The following is a 20,285-nucleotide window of genomic DNA, read 5'->3' as shown; positions in this document are numbered from 1 at the left end:
CAAGAGAGTGAAGCTCATGTCAGGACTGATGAACTATAAAACCAGCACAGTTAGATGGATAATTGGTTTTTTGTTTAATTTATCTCCTTGCTTTCAATGTTAGGCACAGCTAAATTAATTTTTATTGTGGATTCATTTGAAATATAAGAATAGTTTATCAGCAGATTTGTTAGAATGCAGTGTAAGATGGTGATAGCAGTAAGATTTCATATCCAAAGACCAGTAAAAATATTCTGATAATCACTTTGCCATGAGTGTAGTGCCATATGGTTTGGAAGCCTGAATTGTCTAGGAGACACGACTGCAACTTGAAGACATTAAAAAACCCTCAGGAATAAAACATGAGACACCAGAGGCCAATAAAATAATGATGTTTAAGGTCTTATTACCGCCTTGAATGGCAATGAAGGCTGTGCTGGTTATTGCAGAGTGTCTTTACAAGGAAGAAAATTCTGCACAACGAGAACTAAAATTTTAGGGACAGTGAGTTTCAATTTGCACATTAACATCACTAAATCACACCAATCCACATCATTTGAGAGTCCCACTTCGGGTTTATCTGATGCCTTTAGATGAAAACAAAACGATCTTTGACAACAATTGAACTTGAAGAAGAATGAAAAAGAATGAAGGATAAGAATCTACCCAGATGCAGAGAGATTGTTCTGGAGCTTGCACAATAATTAATCTAGGATGGAAGGATGTGCAACATGCTTTTTCAGGTAATGGTAGGCTGTGCAACACCAGCAAAGTCTGACTAAAAGCACTGGGTGGTTGGTAAGAATATTCTCCCTACCAGAAAAAGACATTTAAAAATATTACTAATAAATGATCACGAAGCTGTTTTATTCTGCCTGTGCTCAGCACACTGACTATGAAAATGGTGTTTTCCTCTGAGTATCCCATCTCTAGGTTGCAGTCATGCCTCACCCGACATATTTTACCTCTAAGCCTTTCCCAGTCAGGACAATTGGTACATTTCTTGTCCATTCATTAAGGGATGTTGGAGGATGGGATCACCAATGCTGCCCACCTCATCATCACTGACAGCCTTGATAGCAATGCTTAAGCAGGCATGACCCGTGGCAGAGATAGCTTCTGTGTCACTGTGTACATTGCTTGCCAAGCACTCCCAGGCCTCTCCAATGAACCTGCAACAACCAGCAACCCACCCTGCAACAGAAATAGCAGGCAAGATTGAAAGCACAGACAGTGCAACCTGTCCAACATCAGGCAATAATCAGGTGATGTTAGTGAATGCTGGTGGAAAGGGTGGCTTTGTTTTCTTCTATCAACCTCTCAGCATTTGTCAGACACTTAGGTGTTCACATACTCAAGGGCTTGTCCAAAGGGGCCTTTCATTTGCCTACAGACTTCAAATGCTACTGCAGTATAAATGCCACCATGTTAAGTGCTACCCACAATGCTACCCACTCCTAGGCCTTGTGCTGAGTTTTTACCCTGTGGCTCTTTTCATTTGTTCTGCTCTGCTTCTGGCTCTAGACCAATTCTTTCTTTAAATCTCCTTTTGAAAGGTTCAGCATGAGAACACTATTCATTTAACTCCTGACAGTGGGCTCATATGTTCAAAAGCACTGCTGCAGAGCACAGAAACTCACTAATGCTCCTTGATGAAATACCCCACAGTTTTTAAAATGACTCAAGGGACAAAAGCATTTTGGCTGTTTTTCTGCTCTATCCCCAGTGATTCACCCACAGAAATATGGAGCTATATGTATGGAAAGCCATTCTGTAAACAAAATGAAAGCTGTTGCTTTGGTTTTGCGCAAGTCCTGTGTCAATCCTGTGGACAGTCTGAATTTAAGCCTGGCTTGAGCTTGCATGAATGAAGACAACACTTGCTGTCTAAGACACAGTCAAGAACTCTATGGAAGACTGGTACCCCTGAACCTGCAACGTGGGCTGACACATCAGCAGCAGCTTTAGGAAGCTTTAGAGAAAGATGCCCATGAGTTGGAAGGATGAAATCACCTGTGCAAACTATTCAAGGATCAAATTGATTGCCTCTAAATGAATTGGGCCAGAGAAAGGAGATAAGTGGCAACTGAGCACTGCTGGAGGGATGCAAAGATTGGAGCAAGATTGGAGTTCAGTGCAAGATAATTTGTAACGGTGAGACAAACTATTCCACTGGACCACAAAATTGAAGGAGCTGAAGGAGAGTCTGAAAACTTAATGCAATAAGTTCTTGGTAGCTAGAAAAGACTGCTAATAAAAGGAAGGATGAAGCACCTGGATTTAGTCAAATAAACAGATTCATGTAACCTTCTTCACACTAAAAAAAAGCCCCTTATTCAAGACTATTGCCACCATGGATCTAAATCAGAGATGTACGTGGAAGGGTGGGAAGGATTTTGCCACACTTTTTTTGACATCTCTTTTCAGGGGGTGATTATTCACATCTGGTGTCATACCCAGTATGAATCAGCTCTAGCTGAAATGAGCAAATAAAATATTCTGTGATAACTTGCCCTAAGCTTCTCCTTCCCTTATCCCCTCAGGGAGCAGCATAAAGGAGGACGACCTTGTAACAAAGCCAAGGGTACCACCTGCCTGTTGCAGAGCTGATCATTCTTGCTCCCCTCCAACAGGAGGATGTCTCCAGTGGATGGTTTCCCATCCCCATGTATCACCTGCAGGGGAAATGAAGTTTGGAATTAGCCCCAGCATCTGGCTGACAGACTGCAAATGCCATCTCCTGAAGAAGAAGGAACTTAACCTAATGTGAGAAAGCAGACTGGGAACAATTCAAACTTCAGGAAAGGAAACAGTGACTGTTCCTGGAGGCTGCTCCTCTCCTGACAGGTATGTACGAGGACCAGAGTATTAGGCATGAATCAATGGCCCCTACACAGGATGACTAGAGAAGCTTGTCCTGCTGCCAGTTCATTAGCAGTGCAGAAGAGAAGGGCCCTTTCATCAGAGATGCAGACATTTTGCTAGAGGGAGAAACAGTTTATGCTCTTTAAATCTGCTTATTCCTGAAGAATTTCTCATTATAAAACACTGCAGAGGAAATTACAGTTCTGTTAATTTTTTTCTTTTTTTTCACTGTCTGAGTACAAAATGAAATCATTCCCTTAATGCATTAACGTGATACCTGCAAATAAATGTAAGAGAAGATCTGGGACAAAACCAGTGCTGCCTACAAATCTGTGAGACTGATGAGGAAATTGGGCAGACTAATACAAAAAAAGTAATTTGTTTCAGATACTACAGCTTAGCCAATGTGATTTGTAGTTCTTTTTTTTTCCCCCTTCTTTCTTCCTCCAGGGAATAGTTTATCCATTATAAAATGCGGTTTTGCCAGGACCAGTTGTTATTAATGAAAAATCCCTCCTGTCTGAATAAGTGTTTTACTCACAAAGCTATCGCATTAAAAGCTGGGAATGCAAATATTGCCCTTACTTTCCTGAAAGGAAGCAAATGATCTGTTACCCACATTTAAAAGGCTGATAGCTGCCTAGACCCAGAGACATTACAGGATACGTTCAGACTCCCTGAGATACAGCAGTACATTCAAGTTATAAGTGGGGTTACAAGCACATTTTTCCCCTCTGCTTTGCATCTCCCTCAGCTCTGTGAACTCATTCCAGGGCCAGGGATAGTCAGTGCTGCAGGAACACGCCAGATCAGTCTCTGCACATCTGGCCTGGACTCGAGGTCATAGAGAAAGCCTGCACAGAAGGCAGACTCCTCATCTACAAGAAGCACTTCAGAAGTACCAAACTAGACTTGTTACAACACTAAGAAGTAGGAGTCACTTTCAGACCCACAACAATTTGAAATGCAGCTCTTACATCTCCTTGTCTTCCTCTCTTTACCAGAGCCACGCTAAGGATGTTTGAAGTGCTATACCCACAAGAATTAAGGATGCAGACTTCTGTGCTATGAATCTAATGCCTAAACTCTTTAACAGCCTAAGCTCTTTAATAGCCTACATGCAAGAGAAGTCACCAACCCAGGCAGCAATTCCTTGGAGGGCAGGTTTGAAAGCTACTTTTCTACCAGGGTAGGCTGCAATTCAACACAGAAGAGCATGGACCAAAATACTCTCATTTTAGGGTAATATAGGTTGGTTTTGGTCTAAATCTTGCCTTCCTCATAGGTAAAAACTGTGCTTGGGCATGGTCTGGCACTCAGAATGACCCAAACTCAACAGTCCCTGTAGAATTTTGCAATCTTTAACATTCAGTACTTTGTTTTCATTGTTGCATTTTCTTCCCTTCCTCCTCTTCCACAATACGCCCCTACTTTTACTTCTCATTCCCATCTTCAACATCTCTGTCTTCAGCCAGCTCCTCTCAGTGTAGGATATGTAAGTGTATTAACACACATTATTCTCTTCCTTCTGCATCATTACTGAAGAAATGACTTGAAAACAGAAATTACAAAGATCTTCGGTTTACTATCTCACTCTGCCAAAAGTACTGCCCTTAGCCCTAGACTTATATGTATTTCATGCCATTTTCAGTCCCAGGAGAGCTCATATTCAGGCTTATCTGAATTCTTTTGAGTGCGAGTTTTAAATATAGCTCTAACGTGCTATAATCCAATAGCACAATAAACTAAATCAATTGCTTTGTTTTCAATGACTCTCTTACTAATTCTGTGGGAAAAAAAAATCTGGCAAGCTTTATCCTTTATGAACATACTAATTTTTCCCTCATGCTGCTGAGGACCAAATCTTTTTCTCTATTAGGCTGGAATACCTCCATAAATGTAACTAACTTTATGCCAGCTTTCCACTAGGTATTTTATCAAACTTTCTGCCTCTTCTTCATAGCCAAGAAGTTCTGGATATTGACCTTAAAAAGTCTTTTCCATAGGAACATACTGACTTTTTCTTGGTTTGGGTTTTGACCATTCATTTTGAGACATTTTGGATCTCATTTGCAAGTGTATTTATTGACACCTTTGTTGGATACATCCAAGTACTAGCAAATCATTAAAAATACTAACTTTCCTTCCTTTCCCACTCTCCATGAAACACAAACACAGTTTCACTGTATTGCAGGCATATTATGAGGAAAAATATGTTACTGTAAGTTAAGGTCTCAGATACTGTGTTAGTGAAGCACATACAGGTAGACAGCTCCATAGATATAATCTATTTCTTCCTCCTTTCCCTTACACTATTGAAAATCATTACACTTCAGCTGTGGTTATATTACTTGTGCTAACACATAAAATACCTTTTTCCATTCTTCTATACTTTGTCCTTCACGGACTCAGGATGGGTTGTTGTCCCAGAGGAAATCACTGAAATGAGGAACAGGAGGAAGATCAGTTTTATGCAATAGAAACCTGACTTAATTATGTCTCAGGGTCTCTGAGTTGATACTTCCTGAGATCAAGTTGTTCTGTGGAATATGCCCTATTTCCATGTATCACCTGAAAAACAAGCCTAAGTCTCATTAAATGAGTCAATTAACATGAAGACTGCTCCATAACGAGGTAACAATAAGCCTTTGAGACCTGCTGGCCTCTGGCATTCCCATCAAGGGGAATATTTCAAAGGTCCTCCAGCACTTTGTGCTGCAAACATCACCACTCTCATAGAAATGATTTCTGGACTTTACATCAATCAGTAGAAGAAAGCCTATCAAAGCTCTGCTCTGCCTGTGTGAAACTAATGCCATAAACCAATTATTTTTACTTCACATCTATAGCCCAGAGAATTCTCTCTTAAGTTTCTCCACATTTGTCTTCTGGGTTTGTGGCAATAAGATCAAAGATCCTGTTGGAGGGGTATTATCAACAGAGCTAGTCCTTTTATTTTCAGAACCAAGTTAAAAACAATGCAGCGCCACATACATCTGCCCAAGGTTCTTTTAGTCTTTTGTTTTGTTCTCTGCAAATACATTTTTCTATTTTATAGCCTAGCTGTTCCCTTTTTTTCCAAATGAAAGGCTATAAATGCAAACAGATTCTGGAGTGAGGCCTGAGAACAATAAAAAACAGCGAGTAAACTAACTTAACCCATCTCACGCCACCAGTTATCGCAGTTGGTGTTGACTATGTAAACAGGTTCCTGCATGAAGAATAAACCTAACGAAGCCTGATATCACACACATCTGTGTTTAATGATGCTCACAGCCTCTTGCTTCCTTCCCTCCTTTAGCAGAACTGCCCATCCATCTCCTAGAAACTGAAGGGGCAAAAGCTGGTGCAAGCTCTGGTTGCTTGCAAAGGTTTGGGAGGGCTGCTGCTGGGCCAGCACACTCCATGGGCAAGCATGATAATCAGAGCAGATGGCAGTCACATCGGGTTCATTGAATGCCTTCCCCTGAGTCACAGTTGTGACAAAACTTTAATGACTACCTTTGGCAAAGTTTCAAAGGTGATGGCTATGCCTTTTTGCCACACTAGTGAATGGGTCGAGGTCAGTGAAGGGTGATGTAATAGGTAAAGATCCATTTATACAACTCAATAATTCATTGTCTTGGCATGTCAGGCTAAAAATCTCAATCTTCCCGAAGAACTGTCACCAGGAAGGAAATAGTGCAGTCCATACACAATCTACTTTGTGGAGAGAGAACAGAAACTTGACGTATTTATCCGTCAAAGAGAAAATCAAGTTGGTAATTCAGGTGTGACTGTTACGCACCTCCATGAGGAATGGATGCAGAGGATTTTCTCTGCAATATATAAATGCCATAGCAAGGCACAAAGATTGTAGTCTGAAGCTAGGACTTGAGTCTGGAAGCAAAATGCAGGTTTAATCAATGAACTAGGCGTAAAGATAAAATCACTGCAGATACGGTTTGTAGTGCATGATGGAAAAAACAGCAGATGTAGTTGATGATGGAAAAAACAGCAGAGTGGATATTAGTAAGAGAGAAGGCATCATTCAGAGCAAGCTAGCATTGAGGAAGTGATTTCACCGAAACAAGTGCAAATTCATATTCCTGTGAAAGAGAAATTAATGAGTTATGCACTGGGTGGAAACAGTAAAATCTGCAAGTGTTATCGTGGACAGACAGCTTAACGTGAGCACACACTGCAGGCCTGTTGTGAAAGACTACAGAAATAAAAGATCACAAAAGGTTACTGTCAATAGCTCAATCTGTTTTCAAAGATAGTCAATAAATCATCTCATTCAGATTTTGGAGTGCCTTTATGGGAGAAAATACAGTGTTCTAAGTCCTGAATGGGGTTTTAATCTGGTGAGGAATAAAAGAAATCATTCTAAAAGATGTCTGGAAGCAAAAAGGAAACAAATATAAAAGAGAAACTACAAACAAAATTCTAGCAGAGAGGGCGACTAAACTCTTAAGCAAAATGCCAAAGGAGATGCTGGATTTTAAGCTGCTTGATGTATTCGCTTTGAATGAGATATATTGTCATTCTTGCGTAATGACCTGAGGCCTTTCTGTGTAAGAGCTGAGGTTTCTGGATGTCAAGCAACAGTCTGCAGTGCACCAGGCTTGGGTTTGGTGATCTCTGGATACCTTTTTCATCTTTAAGCTATATGAATATGTGAATATTGTTGCCTTTACACTTTCACAGCAGCTCCTTTTCTTATTTCAGTCTCTAGCCAAACTGAGAAGGAAACCAACACTTCCTGCCTAGGCTTACAAATCTGTTATATGTTTTATTAATACACACACATTTCTGCTCCAACAGCTGAATTATCCAGTAATGAGCAAAAGAAGAGGTCTTAGTCCCTTACTCGTACTCCTAAGCTATATAACTTTTCATGGGTTTTTGCAAATGCAGTTAAACTCTGCAAAGTGTGAAGTGAAATCAGCAAAGCAGAAGTATGTTTTCTGTGCATTAACACAGCATGTTGGAAAATACATTCTGCAGGTTTTTCCTTACATTGCCTGAGAGGCTGTTCAGCAGCCTGTCATTATCCTGAAGTGCGTTATGCCTTGTAGATATTTATTTTGTGTCTATAGGTATTACAGGTCCAGTGAAAACTGATTTAATAGAAAAGGTAGAAAAAGAATGCTCAGGTTTGTGAGCTGTAGGTAGTGCAGTTATTACAGAAAAGTTTGAATGCGTTTATCAGTCTCCAATTAAAGACATTATTTAAAACGCAGATGCTAACAGCAGCGTTCGGTGAGGAGGCAGGAGATTAACAAGAGGGGTAAAGAAGGGTCAGCTCAAAAGAGAAATGTGTGCTCAATGCACAGTTCAAGCAGCCTTAATCAGGATCTGCTGACAGAGAGGCACTGGGATGGATAAGAGCTTCCAAACTTCCATCTTCTGGATATTTATGACTAAACTAGACAAAGCAGGGGTACATATATTTCCAAGCAACAGTTAACTGCTGAGCTAGATGTCTTATGTATCTTCTGTTTCTGCTTTCAAACTACATTCAGATACACAATAGGATCATCAAACTAGCCCTGAGCATAGAGTTTCCATCCTAAACCTGAGCAATCCCACCAGCTACTGCTGCAGGAACAGGGAGAATGTTTTGTACATCAGTGAGAAAGAAAGAGAAAAGGACAGGCCAAGATCTGCAGGTCCTTGTCCAATATATGCCAAGGGCTGTGCATGGAGCCCCTTGCACTGCACTGCACCACTTTTGCAGCACAAGTTGAAGCATCCCTAAATATTTCAAACTATAGTTAAGCCAGGAGCTCCTCACATGGCTGCAGAAAGCAGTGCTCATTCATGAACTAAGTATTGAAGAGTGAAGCTACACTTGCAGATGAAATCATCAAAGCAGCATAGAGGCTTTAGATGCACATTATCCTTTGCTAGTTATATATCTGCCAGAGGATGGCAGGATATATATGGCAGCATGACTCTGTATCCCCGATGGAGTTCAGGAAAAATGGAGAGGAGCCTTACCAAAAGTTTCTACGATGTTCTAACTTTCTGTTAAAAAGGAAGATACAAATAAACAGGAGGTAGCTATTTTGTAAAACACAGCAGTAACATTTCTTCATTACATCGATGGAGCAAACAGTAAATTACATTGCCTGCCAGAGTTTGACGGAGGCAATTGAACATGAGATGAAAATACTGTTTTACACAGGAGGATGTATAGTATGGGGAAGGCAAAAAGCAATAAATATCTGTATCTTGCAGCAAACATTGCCTGAAGGGAGCCACCCATACCCACATTTATGTACACAGAGCATTGAACATCTGCCATAATTATCTGATGGATGCTCCCTTCCCAAGTACAAATGCGTGAATATAAACCAAGGTTCTGAAAAGTAACTACCAGACCTGGGGAATCTCACTTGCATGTCTGACTTGAGATATTGCAAAACAGAGCCTGTAATTCAGACAGATCTGGGTAATTGCCCCTCTAGTTTTGTTCTTTTGATAGGAATACATTGCATTCCTGATCTTGAAGTGCCTTCCTTTGGTAGCAAAGAAGAAGGGAAAGAGAGAAAAAAGAAACCAGAAAGAAAGGTACCAAACTCTAACATAGCACAGAGGAGGAGAGGTAAACTGTACAGTCTCAACCAAAATAAAGAAGCTATTTCTCTTACAGAGATGTGACAGTGAAGTGTGAAATACAGCAGTGAACAACCACTGCAAAACCAGAAGTTACACTGTCTGAAGGAAGAGTCCAGGCAAGCCAGTCTTGTTTCTTGCCACTGGGCAGTTCACCTCACTGCAGGACAAACTGCACATTTCACCTGTCTCAGCCCCAGAAGAAATACATTGCACTTGAATTAACAAATTTTATTGGCATTGTAATGCCTGTAAAGGATCATGTCTCTTTAGGCTGAACAACAACTGCGGTTGGAAAATCACGATGCCAGCCTGGCCTCCAGCAGTACCAGGATTCACTGCCCTGTTCTGTATCAAAAATTAGGAGTGTTATAATTCAGGACATAGAAAAAGGGTCATCCTGCTGTACTTTAACTTTGCACTTTGAATATAATAAAGGAAAAAAGCTCCATACTATGAATAAAACACCTCCAATGGAGAGGCCCAGGACCAGTATTAAAATGCCCGACAAGCTCCTTACAAACTGCAGCATTACCTCCAAAACAAGAAAATGCCAACATTTACAGGACAAAATCACAGAAGCTGTAAATAGGAACTGGCACTGCATGTGATAGTGCAAGGCAAGGCCTGTTACACAAGTACAATGAATGCATTTTTAAAGAGGAAAGATCATCAGCTGAGCTGGTGGAAACTGATGGGAACAGCAGCTGTGAGCTGAATGGGGGGGGTAGTCTCAGGAAGAACAAGAGCTTGACTGTCTGATGCAGATTTAGTGAATGAAGACAGATCCAGCAGTAGTCTGAGGCTGCAAAAAATGGGGGGGGGGGGGGAAGGTGGGGAGTCCAGAAAGAGCCTGTAAAGGTCTTAGGGAAGAGCTGGGGCCACTGCTTGCTGCTGTGGGATTTTCTCAACAGCAGATCAGTACGGTCGCCACGGGAGGATGTCCTGATGCACTTGGACTGCATCCAGAAAGGCTTTCCAGCTTCCAGCCCCGATCTTCATCTCAGCTTCTGCAGCTGCACTTCACCTGAGACATGGCCCCACACTCTTCCTGTTCTCCTCCAACCTCCGCAGCCCAAATGGTGGGTTTTCCACAAGAGAGCCACATCCCACTCTGGCCGAGTCTTTGACTTTGGTGACTTGAGAATCAGACCCCAGGGCACCTTCTTTCATGAAGTCCTGTAATGAAGAGCTTCAGGCTGTCTAAGCCAAACTTTCCATTAGCGTCTCAGGTTATTTCAGGGCATGCCAGGAGATGAGATTTTCTGCCCAGTGCCTTGAGCAACTTTGTAAGACTTGGCAGGACATTTAGTGCCTGTGCTGTAGGCAAAAAATAGCTTAAACTGTGAATGTGGAGAGGAGGCAGATAAGTAGGTGTTACTACGTGTTGGGGGATGAATGTCCAAAACTGAGCTTTTGGACTCTTTCAATTAGAAGGCTGCTACTTGCCTGCTGCAACTGGTATGGGCTGGTTATAAATTCTGACAACAGCTGGGCTAAACAGAAGTGGCAAATCCTGAATCCTCCAATGAATAAAGAAACCTGAGACCAAGCCATCAGTCACGAGGCAAATGTGTTGAGCAGGGACATCGATTAGACCAGGTTGCTTAAAGCTCTGTCCAACCTGGCCTTGGACACTGCCAGGGATTTTATTAAGCATGATGAAGTATGAAAAATAGAGCACTGGGCTTTGGTTTCTCAAGGCTGGCAGTTGAAAACAACCAAAAAACCGTTCTATTCTGCAAAGCAATTGTATTGGGTATGAAAATGGTCCAAAAAATGAAAAAACTCTGAACTTTCCAATGGCATTTCTATCTCAACATTTAGAGGAATAGATATATCAAAGATACAGTTGAGTTCTGGGGTGTTTACAATATACCGTTTAGGAAAGCTTCTGAAAACTGAGATACAGAATCAATTCTCCCTATGTGTGCCTGGGCAGATACAGATGGGAGTCCTTCCAAAACAAAACTTTGTTTCTGAGTGCCTAAGTTAGAACAGAACCAGAAAGACTTCACGTGCTTCAGTAGTTTTGAGTTCACTCTCAAAGTCAAACCAATCCATCAGGCTAGGAGTCAAAGATTGTCCAGCACAAATTATCCACAGAAGCCATGAAAAGCACTTCCCAAAATTCCACATCCACAAATGTAAAGAGCTATTGAGCTGTTTAAAAAACACTAAAGAAGCTGTTGTCTAAAGAAAAGGTGTGCTGGGCACCCGTGACTGCAAAATCAGAGAAAGGCCAAACCTGAGCAATCCAACCCACAGTACAAATTGCCAGTAAGCACAGGTATGTATGTGTACACACACATACACTACACAGGACCAAATGCACACGGCCAGCAACAAAGATCAACACACACTGGAATCACAGTGCTCTCACAAACAGCACCAATGGCCTGATCCATTTCCCCTCTCTGGCTGATCAGGATGAAAGGCTGTTAATGGAAAAAACATATACACATATACGCACATATACACACATGTACATATATAGAGACACATTATCAAGCTCTCCAGCTTCTGGTTTTAGACATTCAGTCTCCAGCTGCTGACACTGAAGAAACCAGTTATAAATGGAGTTTAGTCAGAAGACAGGAAAGACTGAACTGGTCAGGCACAGACATGGACAGAGAGACACCTCTACTGACCATCCCCAGCTCACATGTGATTAACTGGCCCCCTTTATGTCTACATTAATACAATCATAGAACTCCACTTTTCCCAAAACACTTTGATCCTTTCCCTTCCCACCTTAGGCTCCTGCCCTAAATGCCTAAGTGCAACCCCAAAATACACTTCCCACTGGTGCCAGAGAGGCCCTCAGCCTGTGGCTCCCTTCGTACATTTAGACATTAACGAACTTACTAAAGCACCTCTAAAAAGATGCAGAAGCCTCACTTTACCTGTGCCCTCATGAAAAACCTTGGGGTGGAGGTGGGATTTTTCAGGACTGCCTATGCGACACTGAAATGAGATTCATTATCAATGAAAAGATAGCTCTTGATCTTGTCTGACCGCCTCAAGGCACTCACTTGCCATTCCTTGGATAACTTCAAAGGTAAATTCTGCATTAAGACAGCTATTTCGTCTAGTGATGTAGTAGCAGTGACAGGCAGGATAACAGTGAGTTAGCAGGGTAATATTACTGTAATCTTTATTGATACAGAAGATTTAAGTTACAGAACATTACGCAAACCCCCCTCTTACTTGCCCAATATTTGAGTATGAACAGTTACAGACAAGAAAATGATCCAGTTGCTTATAGTGCAGCTAATTATTAAATTACATTAAAACTGTTAACAATATTATATTGGAAAATATGAGTGCATGTACAGTATATAATAGCCTTCTGTTCCTTGTCAGGAACATAAGCCAATCACATACATTTTTCAGTTTAATTTACCTTGTGCTAAAGTATGTTTCCATCTTATATACATATTCATGTAAACCATACCTATTAAATCTCTCAGTTTCACTCCCTGCGTCTTAACTTGCAATTTATATTACAGTACTTTAAAAGCTGAATGAACACTCTTATTATTCAGAAGAGGTTTCTGTCAGAATTTCCTCTTTTAAATCTTTGGCAATGTTTCACAGGAACTCTCTTATTATTCAGACTTAGTAGTTTTTTACTACATGACATTTTAATCTCATCCAAAGCAAGATACACTGATTCCTGACTCTTTCTATCTGAAAGAGCAGGCCATGCAAATGCACTGTATGAGTGTTAAAGTAACAGAAGTCCTACACTGTAGGAGAAAATTGACATTGTGCAAAATATATTAATAAACATTTTAAAGATTCAAAAGATACAACATTGCTAGACATGAGAACACTGACCCACTGCACAGACACACTACGTCATACCTGGTCAGTCAACGGCAATGCACCGGTTTGAAGATCTGCTCCTTGACAGGCTGCACCCTGGTCAGACACAGCAGTAAGATGTGTAAGGGTTTGTATTTGAGCCAGGTTATCCATAGTTTGATGGCAAAGATTAGATTCCTCAAACCTAGCAAGCTTCTCAACAACTTGCCTGACTTACAGATTGATCTGCTGCATTCACCTGGGTACCAAGGCTGCCTATTTAGGTTGTAGATACCCAGTTCAGCAAAGCTTCATTAACAGTACCATGTCACTTGCACTGTTACTAACTCTGAGTGGTCAAGTCTTTCTGCACCCTGTCAGAAGCACCTTCTCAGAGCTGCTCAGTATGAGACAATTGATGCAGAACAGATGGTATGAATGGATATGACAGTCCTTTATTCTCCAAACACACACAGGTGGAAAGATGCAAAAGTAACAAGAAAAAATGACCTGCATTTTAATCTTACCAGACCTACTAAAAATGTTCCATGTAGAAGTATTTAAATGTCAAGTAAAATATGCTGCACAGAAATACATTCTATGATCAGCATGCAATGTATGGTTCAGGTAAACAACAGATGCATTATGAAACAGATGGAAATGCTTAGATTCAATGTCTTTTAAAACAGTTTAAAGACTAAAAAAACTTTAAGATGAAAAGCTGAAGTGACCTTTTGCTTCTCTAACTACCTGTGTTTGTTCCTCTGTGGCACTTTCATATGAAAGGTTTATTCTGAAGTATCGTACCTGCAGAGACTCATCCCTTTAAAGTGCCTGCCAAGTATTTAACTTTACCCATGCTACAATGAAAATGAACATTACTGTATCTATTAGCTTGAACAAACAAAGACAGTTTGAACTACATGTTAAAATAAATCTTTGTCAGAAATGCCCTCATCAAGATGGAGATGAAAGTGCTGAAATACAGTCACCACATGGTAGATAACTTGGGGAAACATTCTGAAGGGAAAATATATAGATGTATAAAGCATTATATTACTCTAGCACTGTAATGTGTTTCAGTAGTTCTGAGAAATATACTGAAGGCAAGCAAAATGTAACACATTTCTACCTTAATTTGTACAAATACAGTAGAGAGATTTTGGCATACCATATTTCTTGGGGGGAATGTTACCATTAAAAATATTTCTTAGAAAAAGAAATTTCTTCATAACAAGAATGAGCATGATAAATACAGTTCTGTTATCGTACAAAATATAGTGCTTTTAGAAAACAAGACCCAAAAATATAGCTTTATCATTTGGAGTTGAAGTCATCTATGAAGTATAAGCCCAAAAGCCAAACATGGACCCTGAAAAGTCAGGATTCCAGTTGGGAACTTGGCGTTGCAGACTTGGCGAACAAATCTCATTTTGACTCAATTACTGGCTCATCAACTTGTTCTTTTTTTCCTTCCAAAATAGACAAAAGAAGCACAAATCAGTAACGGGCATGTCAGATCCTATTTAAGGCAGAATGTAAGAATGCTAAAATAATGACTATGTGTTCCAATAGAAATATAGATAGGCAGTCTATAGAAAGGCAGTCTACAGACTTCTAGTAACAGATAAAATAATCCAAACAGTATTTCATGCATTTGTATAGCTGAAATCAAGGCTCAAGAAATGGTGTAAAAAATGGTCAGGACAGCAGTTACCTAATGTACAAAAATAAACTGCTTATCATGCAATGTTTTTGCATTGTGAAAGAAATATTGCTCTGAGAAACAACATCCTGCATTTTTTCATTCAAAATTCAAGGGGATATATAACCGCTTTCTAAAAAATACTGTATTTTCACATGTACACCCTAGGTCTCATAAACTGTACCTCTCCACAGAGCACCAGTAGTTGAAAGCAAGTCCTGAGTCACTTCTTCAGAAAACCTGCAGGCAGGTGGTGTGCTTGAAGTAAGGGCTTCAAAACAGACATCCCTGGTGACCCCCCCAGCTCACAGTGCTGTGGAATCATAAGCTCTTTCACGAATAACTCATACCTTTTATGTAAGAAAGTATGGCAAAAGCTCCATTCTAGAAAGTTTTGTCTCATATTTTCCTTTCTCATACAGAAATTAACATTGTGAATCTTTTAAGCTGCTCTGACAGTCAGACCTCTGTGGCTCTGCTGAGCATCACAGTTGCCATTTCCCTGGAGCAGGGGTCTGGCATGCTGAACATCTCATGGTACAGGAACATACAGTAACAGATCACAAAAGGTGGCAAGAACACTCCTAACTAGCTAACTTTTAGCCTAATAAAAGGTCCATTCTTTACCTCTAAACCTTACCCTACAGTCTTGTCCATTCTTCAGCTTGGACATTAAGATGGTCAGCATGAAAGAAACGCCTTTATGCTTACTGTCATGTAACCCACCAGTAGCAGTAGCCTGCTACACTAGCCACAGATGGCTTGGTCCCTCCAATTGCTTGAAACGCCCCCATTGGAGCCAATGTGAAAAGACTGAACAAGAGTCACAGTCATTCTGCACAGTACACTGATTCCAGACATAGTGACTCCCAGGAACCAGAGCCAGGCAACTGCAGCTACCCAAGAACTTCTGCACAGCATACATTCAAGTCCCCGGAAAGGCAATGAAAAACACAGCTGCTCTTTTTTACAAACGCAGTGCCCCTGGTTCACTGGGGTGCACTTCACCCCATCAGAGGCAGCAAGAGAAGGTCCATGCATTACCGAACTCCCACTCCAACCCTTACAACAGAGCTGGAGTGAAAACAGTTATGCCTAGACTTGCTGCCTGGATATGATGAATGGGCTGACTTCCATCTTTTCTGACAAAGAAGGAATCCTGACTTCCTTATTAAAAGAATCTTTCTTTTCTTGCAAATAACCTAAAATCATGTTTCCTTCCTATTTTCATGTATGTACTTTAAATCCTGACATCAATTCAGTTTTTCACTACATGAGCAGAGGCTGGGAACAAAGGAGTTAATTCAGGTAGCAGATGGGAAGGAATGAAGGAAACAACAAGCAAGAGAGTAAGAAAAGGCTGCATGCTATTTTTCAAAAATTCATTTAAAATCCATTGGAATTTGTCCCATACATAGGTCTGCCATCCATCTAGGATTTCTTGTTAAGGAATAAAGTTCACAGTGCCTGGTTATTACTGTAAACCAGCCACCACGTTTGTAACATTGACATCTGCAGCGATGCTCTCTGTTGCATTCGCCAGAACTGTGGATGCAGGATAAATGATTTCTTCAACTGTCACATATGTCCCTGTTAAAAATCCAACAACTCCAATGACAGCTATAAAGATGTCTTTGAATACTGTCCATAAATTTAAGTTTTCCTTGTAGAAAGTGAGGATTTCAACCAGAGGTGGCAGAATCAGTGCCAGAGTGCTGCTGCTGACGGCTCCAACAAAAGAAATCACCAGGTCTAGGCGAGGGATCAAAACCGCTACGGCACCTGAAACACAAGAATAACAATGGTGGCTTCAGACTCAACATCCTCATGAAAAACAAAACCATGACAAACACATCATGTAGTGGTTCAGGCTGTTTAAGAGGTTTTATCATTCACTGTTTTTCCAGCTACAAGTGGTATGCCCTATATACTTGTCTTGACTATAGCTTACTAATGCTTTGTGATTCTACAGATACATGATAGGCACCTTGTGACCAAAGGAAGCTCGGGTAGAGAAAGAGGCGTCCTTCAGGTAACCTCAGGAACACCTAACACTCAAAAATAGGTAAGATAAGTCTTCTATCCCACTGTTACGATGGAACCTACTCAATATCAAACAAAGAGTTTCTTCCACTGCATGAATATGACATTTAAAGACTGGAAATGCCAAACGTTTATACATTAACTAGGACAAAGCTGAATAAAATGAGAAAGGAAAAATGCCAAAGTTAATAGAAGTCACAAAGTACCCACCTCTCTAACTTTTGCAGCCACAATTCCATTCAAGCCATAAATTCAGGCCCTGTGAATGCCTGAACAATACAGGATGAGCACTCAGACCAGACTGACTGGCAAGCATGCTTTATAACTTGCACAGCAATGCACAGTCCGTAAGTAACTTAAAAGGGCAGCAGAAGCGTATTTGCAATGTCTGGTAAAACTCTCAGCTAATGAACATGTTGAATGTGTTCTTCTGAAGTATAAGAGATGGCGGCAGATTTAAAACTGTTAAAAAAAACCTTAACTGAATTTCTGAAAAAGCATGCTGAAAAAGCAGCTCAATCTCTAAACAAAAACTAAGGAGAAAAAGGAACAAAACAGAAGATAAACTGCATTTATACTATGAGGTGACAAATTCTACTTTCACAGGTGAAAGATAAAGAGATACAGCTTGCCCACAAGACAACCACAAACACCATATGGCTTGGCTTTATTCCCTTTGGAATGAAAAACTCTTTTATCATTATCTTCCTGCAGCACACACTATGCAGAGACAGAAAGTACTTCACATCATTTGTCCTCACACTGCAACGATTGCTTTGTCCAATGTTACTAGGGAAGACTACACTCACACAGGAGAAGATGGCTTCTTTACCTGAAACATCTTTACTCTTTACAATGAGAGGTAATCCAGGTCACTGTCCCAACACACAGCAGACCCATAATGACCTGTACAAGGAAAAGGCAGATCCATCCCTTCCCCAGAACTGTCTATATCCATTTCTCAAATGTATGTAAGTAAATTCACTTTTTACAGCACTTTGCATCAGACTTCAAAGCAGTATACAAAAGATTTTATAGTTACATTCTTTTTATTCCTTATGCAGAAAGATACATAAAGAATGACATCAGAATAAACAGCGATTTAACAGAGGTAACATCCCTTTTGGATGGCAACATACAAAGCAAACCAGGCAGCGAGACGCTAAGGAACGTTCTCATGCTGCAGGCATGAGCTGCAACACAAAGTGATCTTCATAAAACCAGCAAGCACAAGGTGTCTGGCACAGCACATGCTTGATTATGCACAACTGTATTTCACCATTTAATTAACTACAATCCATGGGCTCAGAAATGACATCTGGTTGGGCTGTTACACCTGAAATGTTGTATTTATTTGTCTCTACAGTAAATTTGTTTGAGCTTTGCTACTGATACTTTATCATACAAACCTCTTTAGACATACTTCAGTGAAATAATGTAAATAATTGCTAGATGCAGCTAGATTCAACAAATGTAAAGCACGCAGCCAAATTCACTAAGATTGAGTTCTAAATGGATGATCCTATACCTTTACAGTACTGACACCGTTCCCACTGTCAATCACTTTCCTTCAGCCACCTATTTTTACGGACCCACCAGAAATCAGTCTACAATTGAACTTCTGTCCTCTTGTTCTCAGTCTCTTAAAATGAATTACAGTTCTGAGACAGCTAAAGGGCTCCCAACAGTGCAAGCAAAACTTAATGTTTACTGGTTTTGCTGGAGGGCCCAGAGGTGAAGAAAAGAGTTGAGAGCAGTGGCTATGTCTTGAAGAGCTGGCCATGCTGCTTCTAATGCTGCTACAAAGTCCTGTTTCCCTCCACTCACCATCACCACACCAGACTCCCCAGTCTTTCCCTTGGATGTGTTACATATATCAAGCTATGTCACAGGAAAGTCAGCAGTGATCCATGATTAATGTGTTGCCTCACAGCAAAAGCAAGACCCAGGCAACAATAAGTCAAAATAATTTTATATAAAGAATTTTGTCTTGTCCTCACCCTTGAAAATAAAAAATTCATTATATACCTTTTGATTACTACATGAAGTAAGGAAACAACAGAGTTGCCTTTGCCTCAGTCATTCTAACAGCCCCTGTGATCAGTGAAAATGTTCAACAAGAACTATCACCACTGGATGAGGATTGAATCAGGGATTACTTAAGAGAACTCAAACCATAAGGGTATACAGGACATGATGGGTTGTATCCAAAAGAGTTCAAGACAAGGGGGAATGGGTTTAAACTTAAACAGGGGAAGTTCAGGTTAGATATAAGGAAGAAGCTCTTTACTGTGAGGGTGGTGAGGCACTGGAATGGGTTGCCCAAAGAAGTGGTAAATGCTCCATCCTCAGCAGTGTTCAAGGCCAGGCTGGACAGAGCCTTGGGAGACACGGTCTAGTGTGAGGTGTCCCTACCTGCAGCAGGGGGTTGGAACTAGATGATCTTAGGGTCCTTTCCAACTCTAACTAGTCTATGATTCTAAGAGAACTGGCCAATGTCCTTTTAGCACAACTCTATATTATCTTTGAAAGGTCATGGAGACTGGGGGAGATCCCTGGTGGCTGGGGGAAAGTAAGGGTCAAGAAAGGCCAGAAGTATAATCCAGGGAAATACAGCCAAGTCAGATTCACTTTTGTCCTTGGAAAAAAATCAAGGAGCAAATAATCTTGGAGCACATTTTTGAGAAAAGATTGTCTGGAAACAGAAAATGGATTTCTGTACGATAAATCATGCTTGACCAATGATTTATGGATACTGGTACAATGACTTGATTTATGGATGAGGGAAGAGCAACAGATGTCATTTACCTTAATTTTAGAAAGGTCTTTGATATTGCCTGCCACAATATTCTTGTATCTGGATGGAGGGAAACCAGATGGGTAAAAAACTCACTAGACAAAAGAATAGTGGTTAATGAGTCAAGTGGTTAATGAGTCAGCCTGAAGGCTGGTAAAAATCCTACAGCTAGTAGGGAAAAGTAAAAGCTCCCTGCAACCGATAAAAATATGAAATGATCACTCAAAATGACATGAATGATGTCCTTTAAGCCTAGAAAGTGATAATGCGCTCAGTGCAATACTAATGTCTCACAAAAATGTCCCTATAGCACAAAGTGACAGTGTTGAAGGTGAGCCAACATCCTATTTAAGTCCAAATCAATTTAAATCATTGATCATTAATCATAATTCAAAACTGGATTAAAATTAGTATTTTAAAAGTGATAATTCACAGGGAGGTTTATTTCTGAAGTAAAATGGCTTAAAAATATATTAATTCTGG

At 40.5% G+C, this 20,285-nt stretch overlaps 1 protein-coding gene across 3 annotated transcripts in view; it reads right to left on the bottom strand.

Moving 5' to 3' along the window:
- Nucleotides 1-365: 365 nt before the first annotated feature.
- SLC36A4 (solute carrier family 36 member 4) overlaps nt 366-20,285 on the bottom strand; it is a 94,162-nt gene continuing 74,242 nt past the window's right edge. For 2 of the 3 annotated variants that reach the window (XM_061457897.1, XM_061457900.1), the window contains one exon: nt 12,588-16,744. In XM_061457897.1, coding sequence (XP_061313881.1) covers nt 16,437-16,744 — 308 coding nt within the window. In that variant the 3' untranslated portion in view covers nt 12,588-16,436. Of the gene's footprint in view, nt 1,174-12,587; nt 16,745-20,285 lie in introns of those variants that run through there. The other variant, XM_061457899.1, reaches the window with a different exon arrangement.

This window comes from Pezoporus flaviventris, unplaced genomic scaffold, assembly GCF_033815535.1.
Source record: "Pezoporus flaviventris isolate CSIRO_AGI_PZ_B2104156 unplaced genomic scaffold, CSIRO_AGI_Pfla_v1 ptg000025l, whole genome shotgun sequence".
NCBI lineage: Eukaryota > Metazoa > Chordata > Aves > Psittaciformes > Psittacidae > Pezoporus > Pezoporus flaviventris.
The sequence above is the reverse complement of the archived record's forward strand: the minus strand, read 5'-3'. Positions and strand labels throughout refer to the sequence as shown.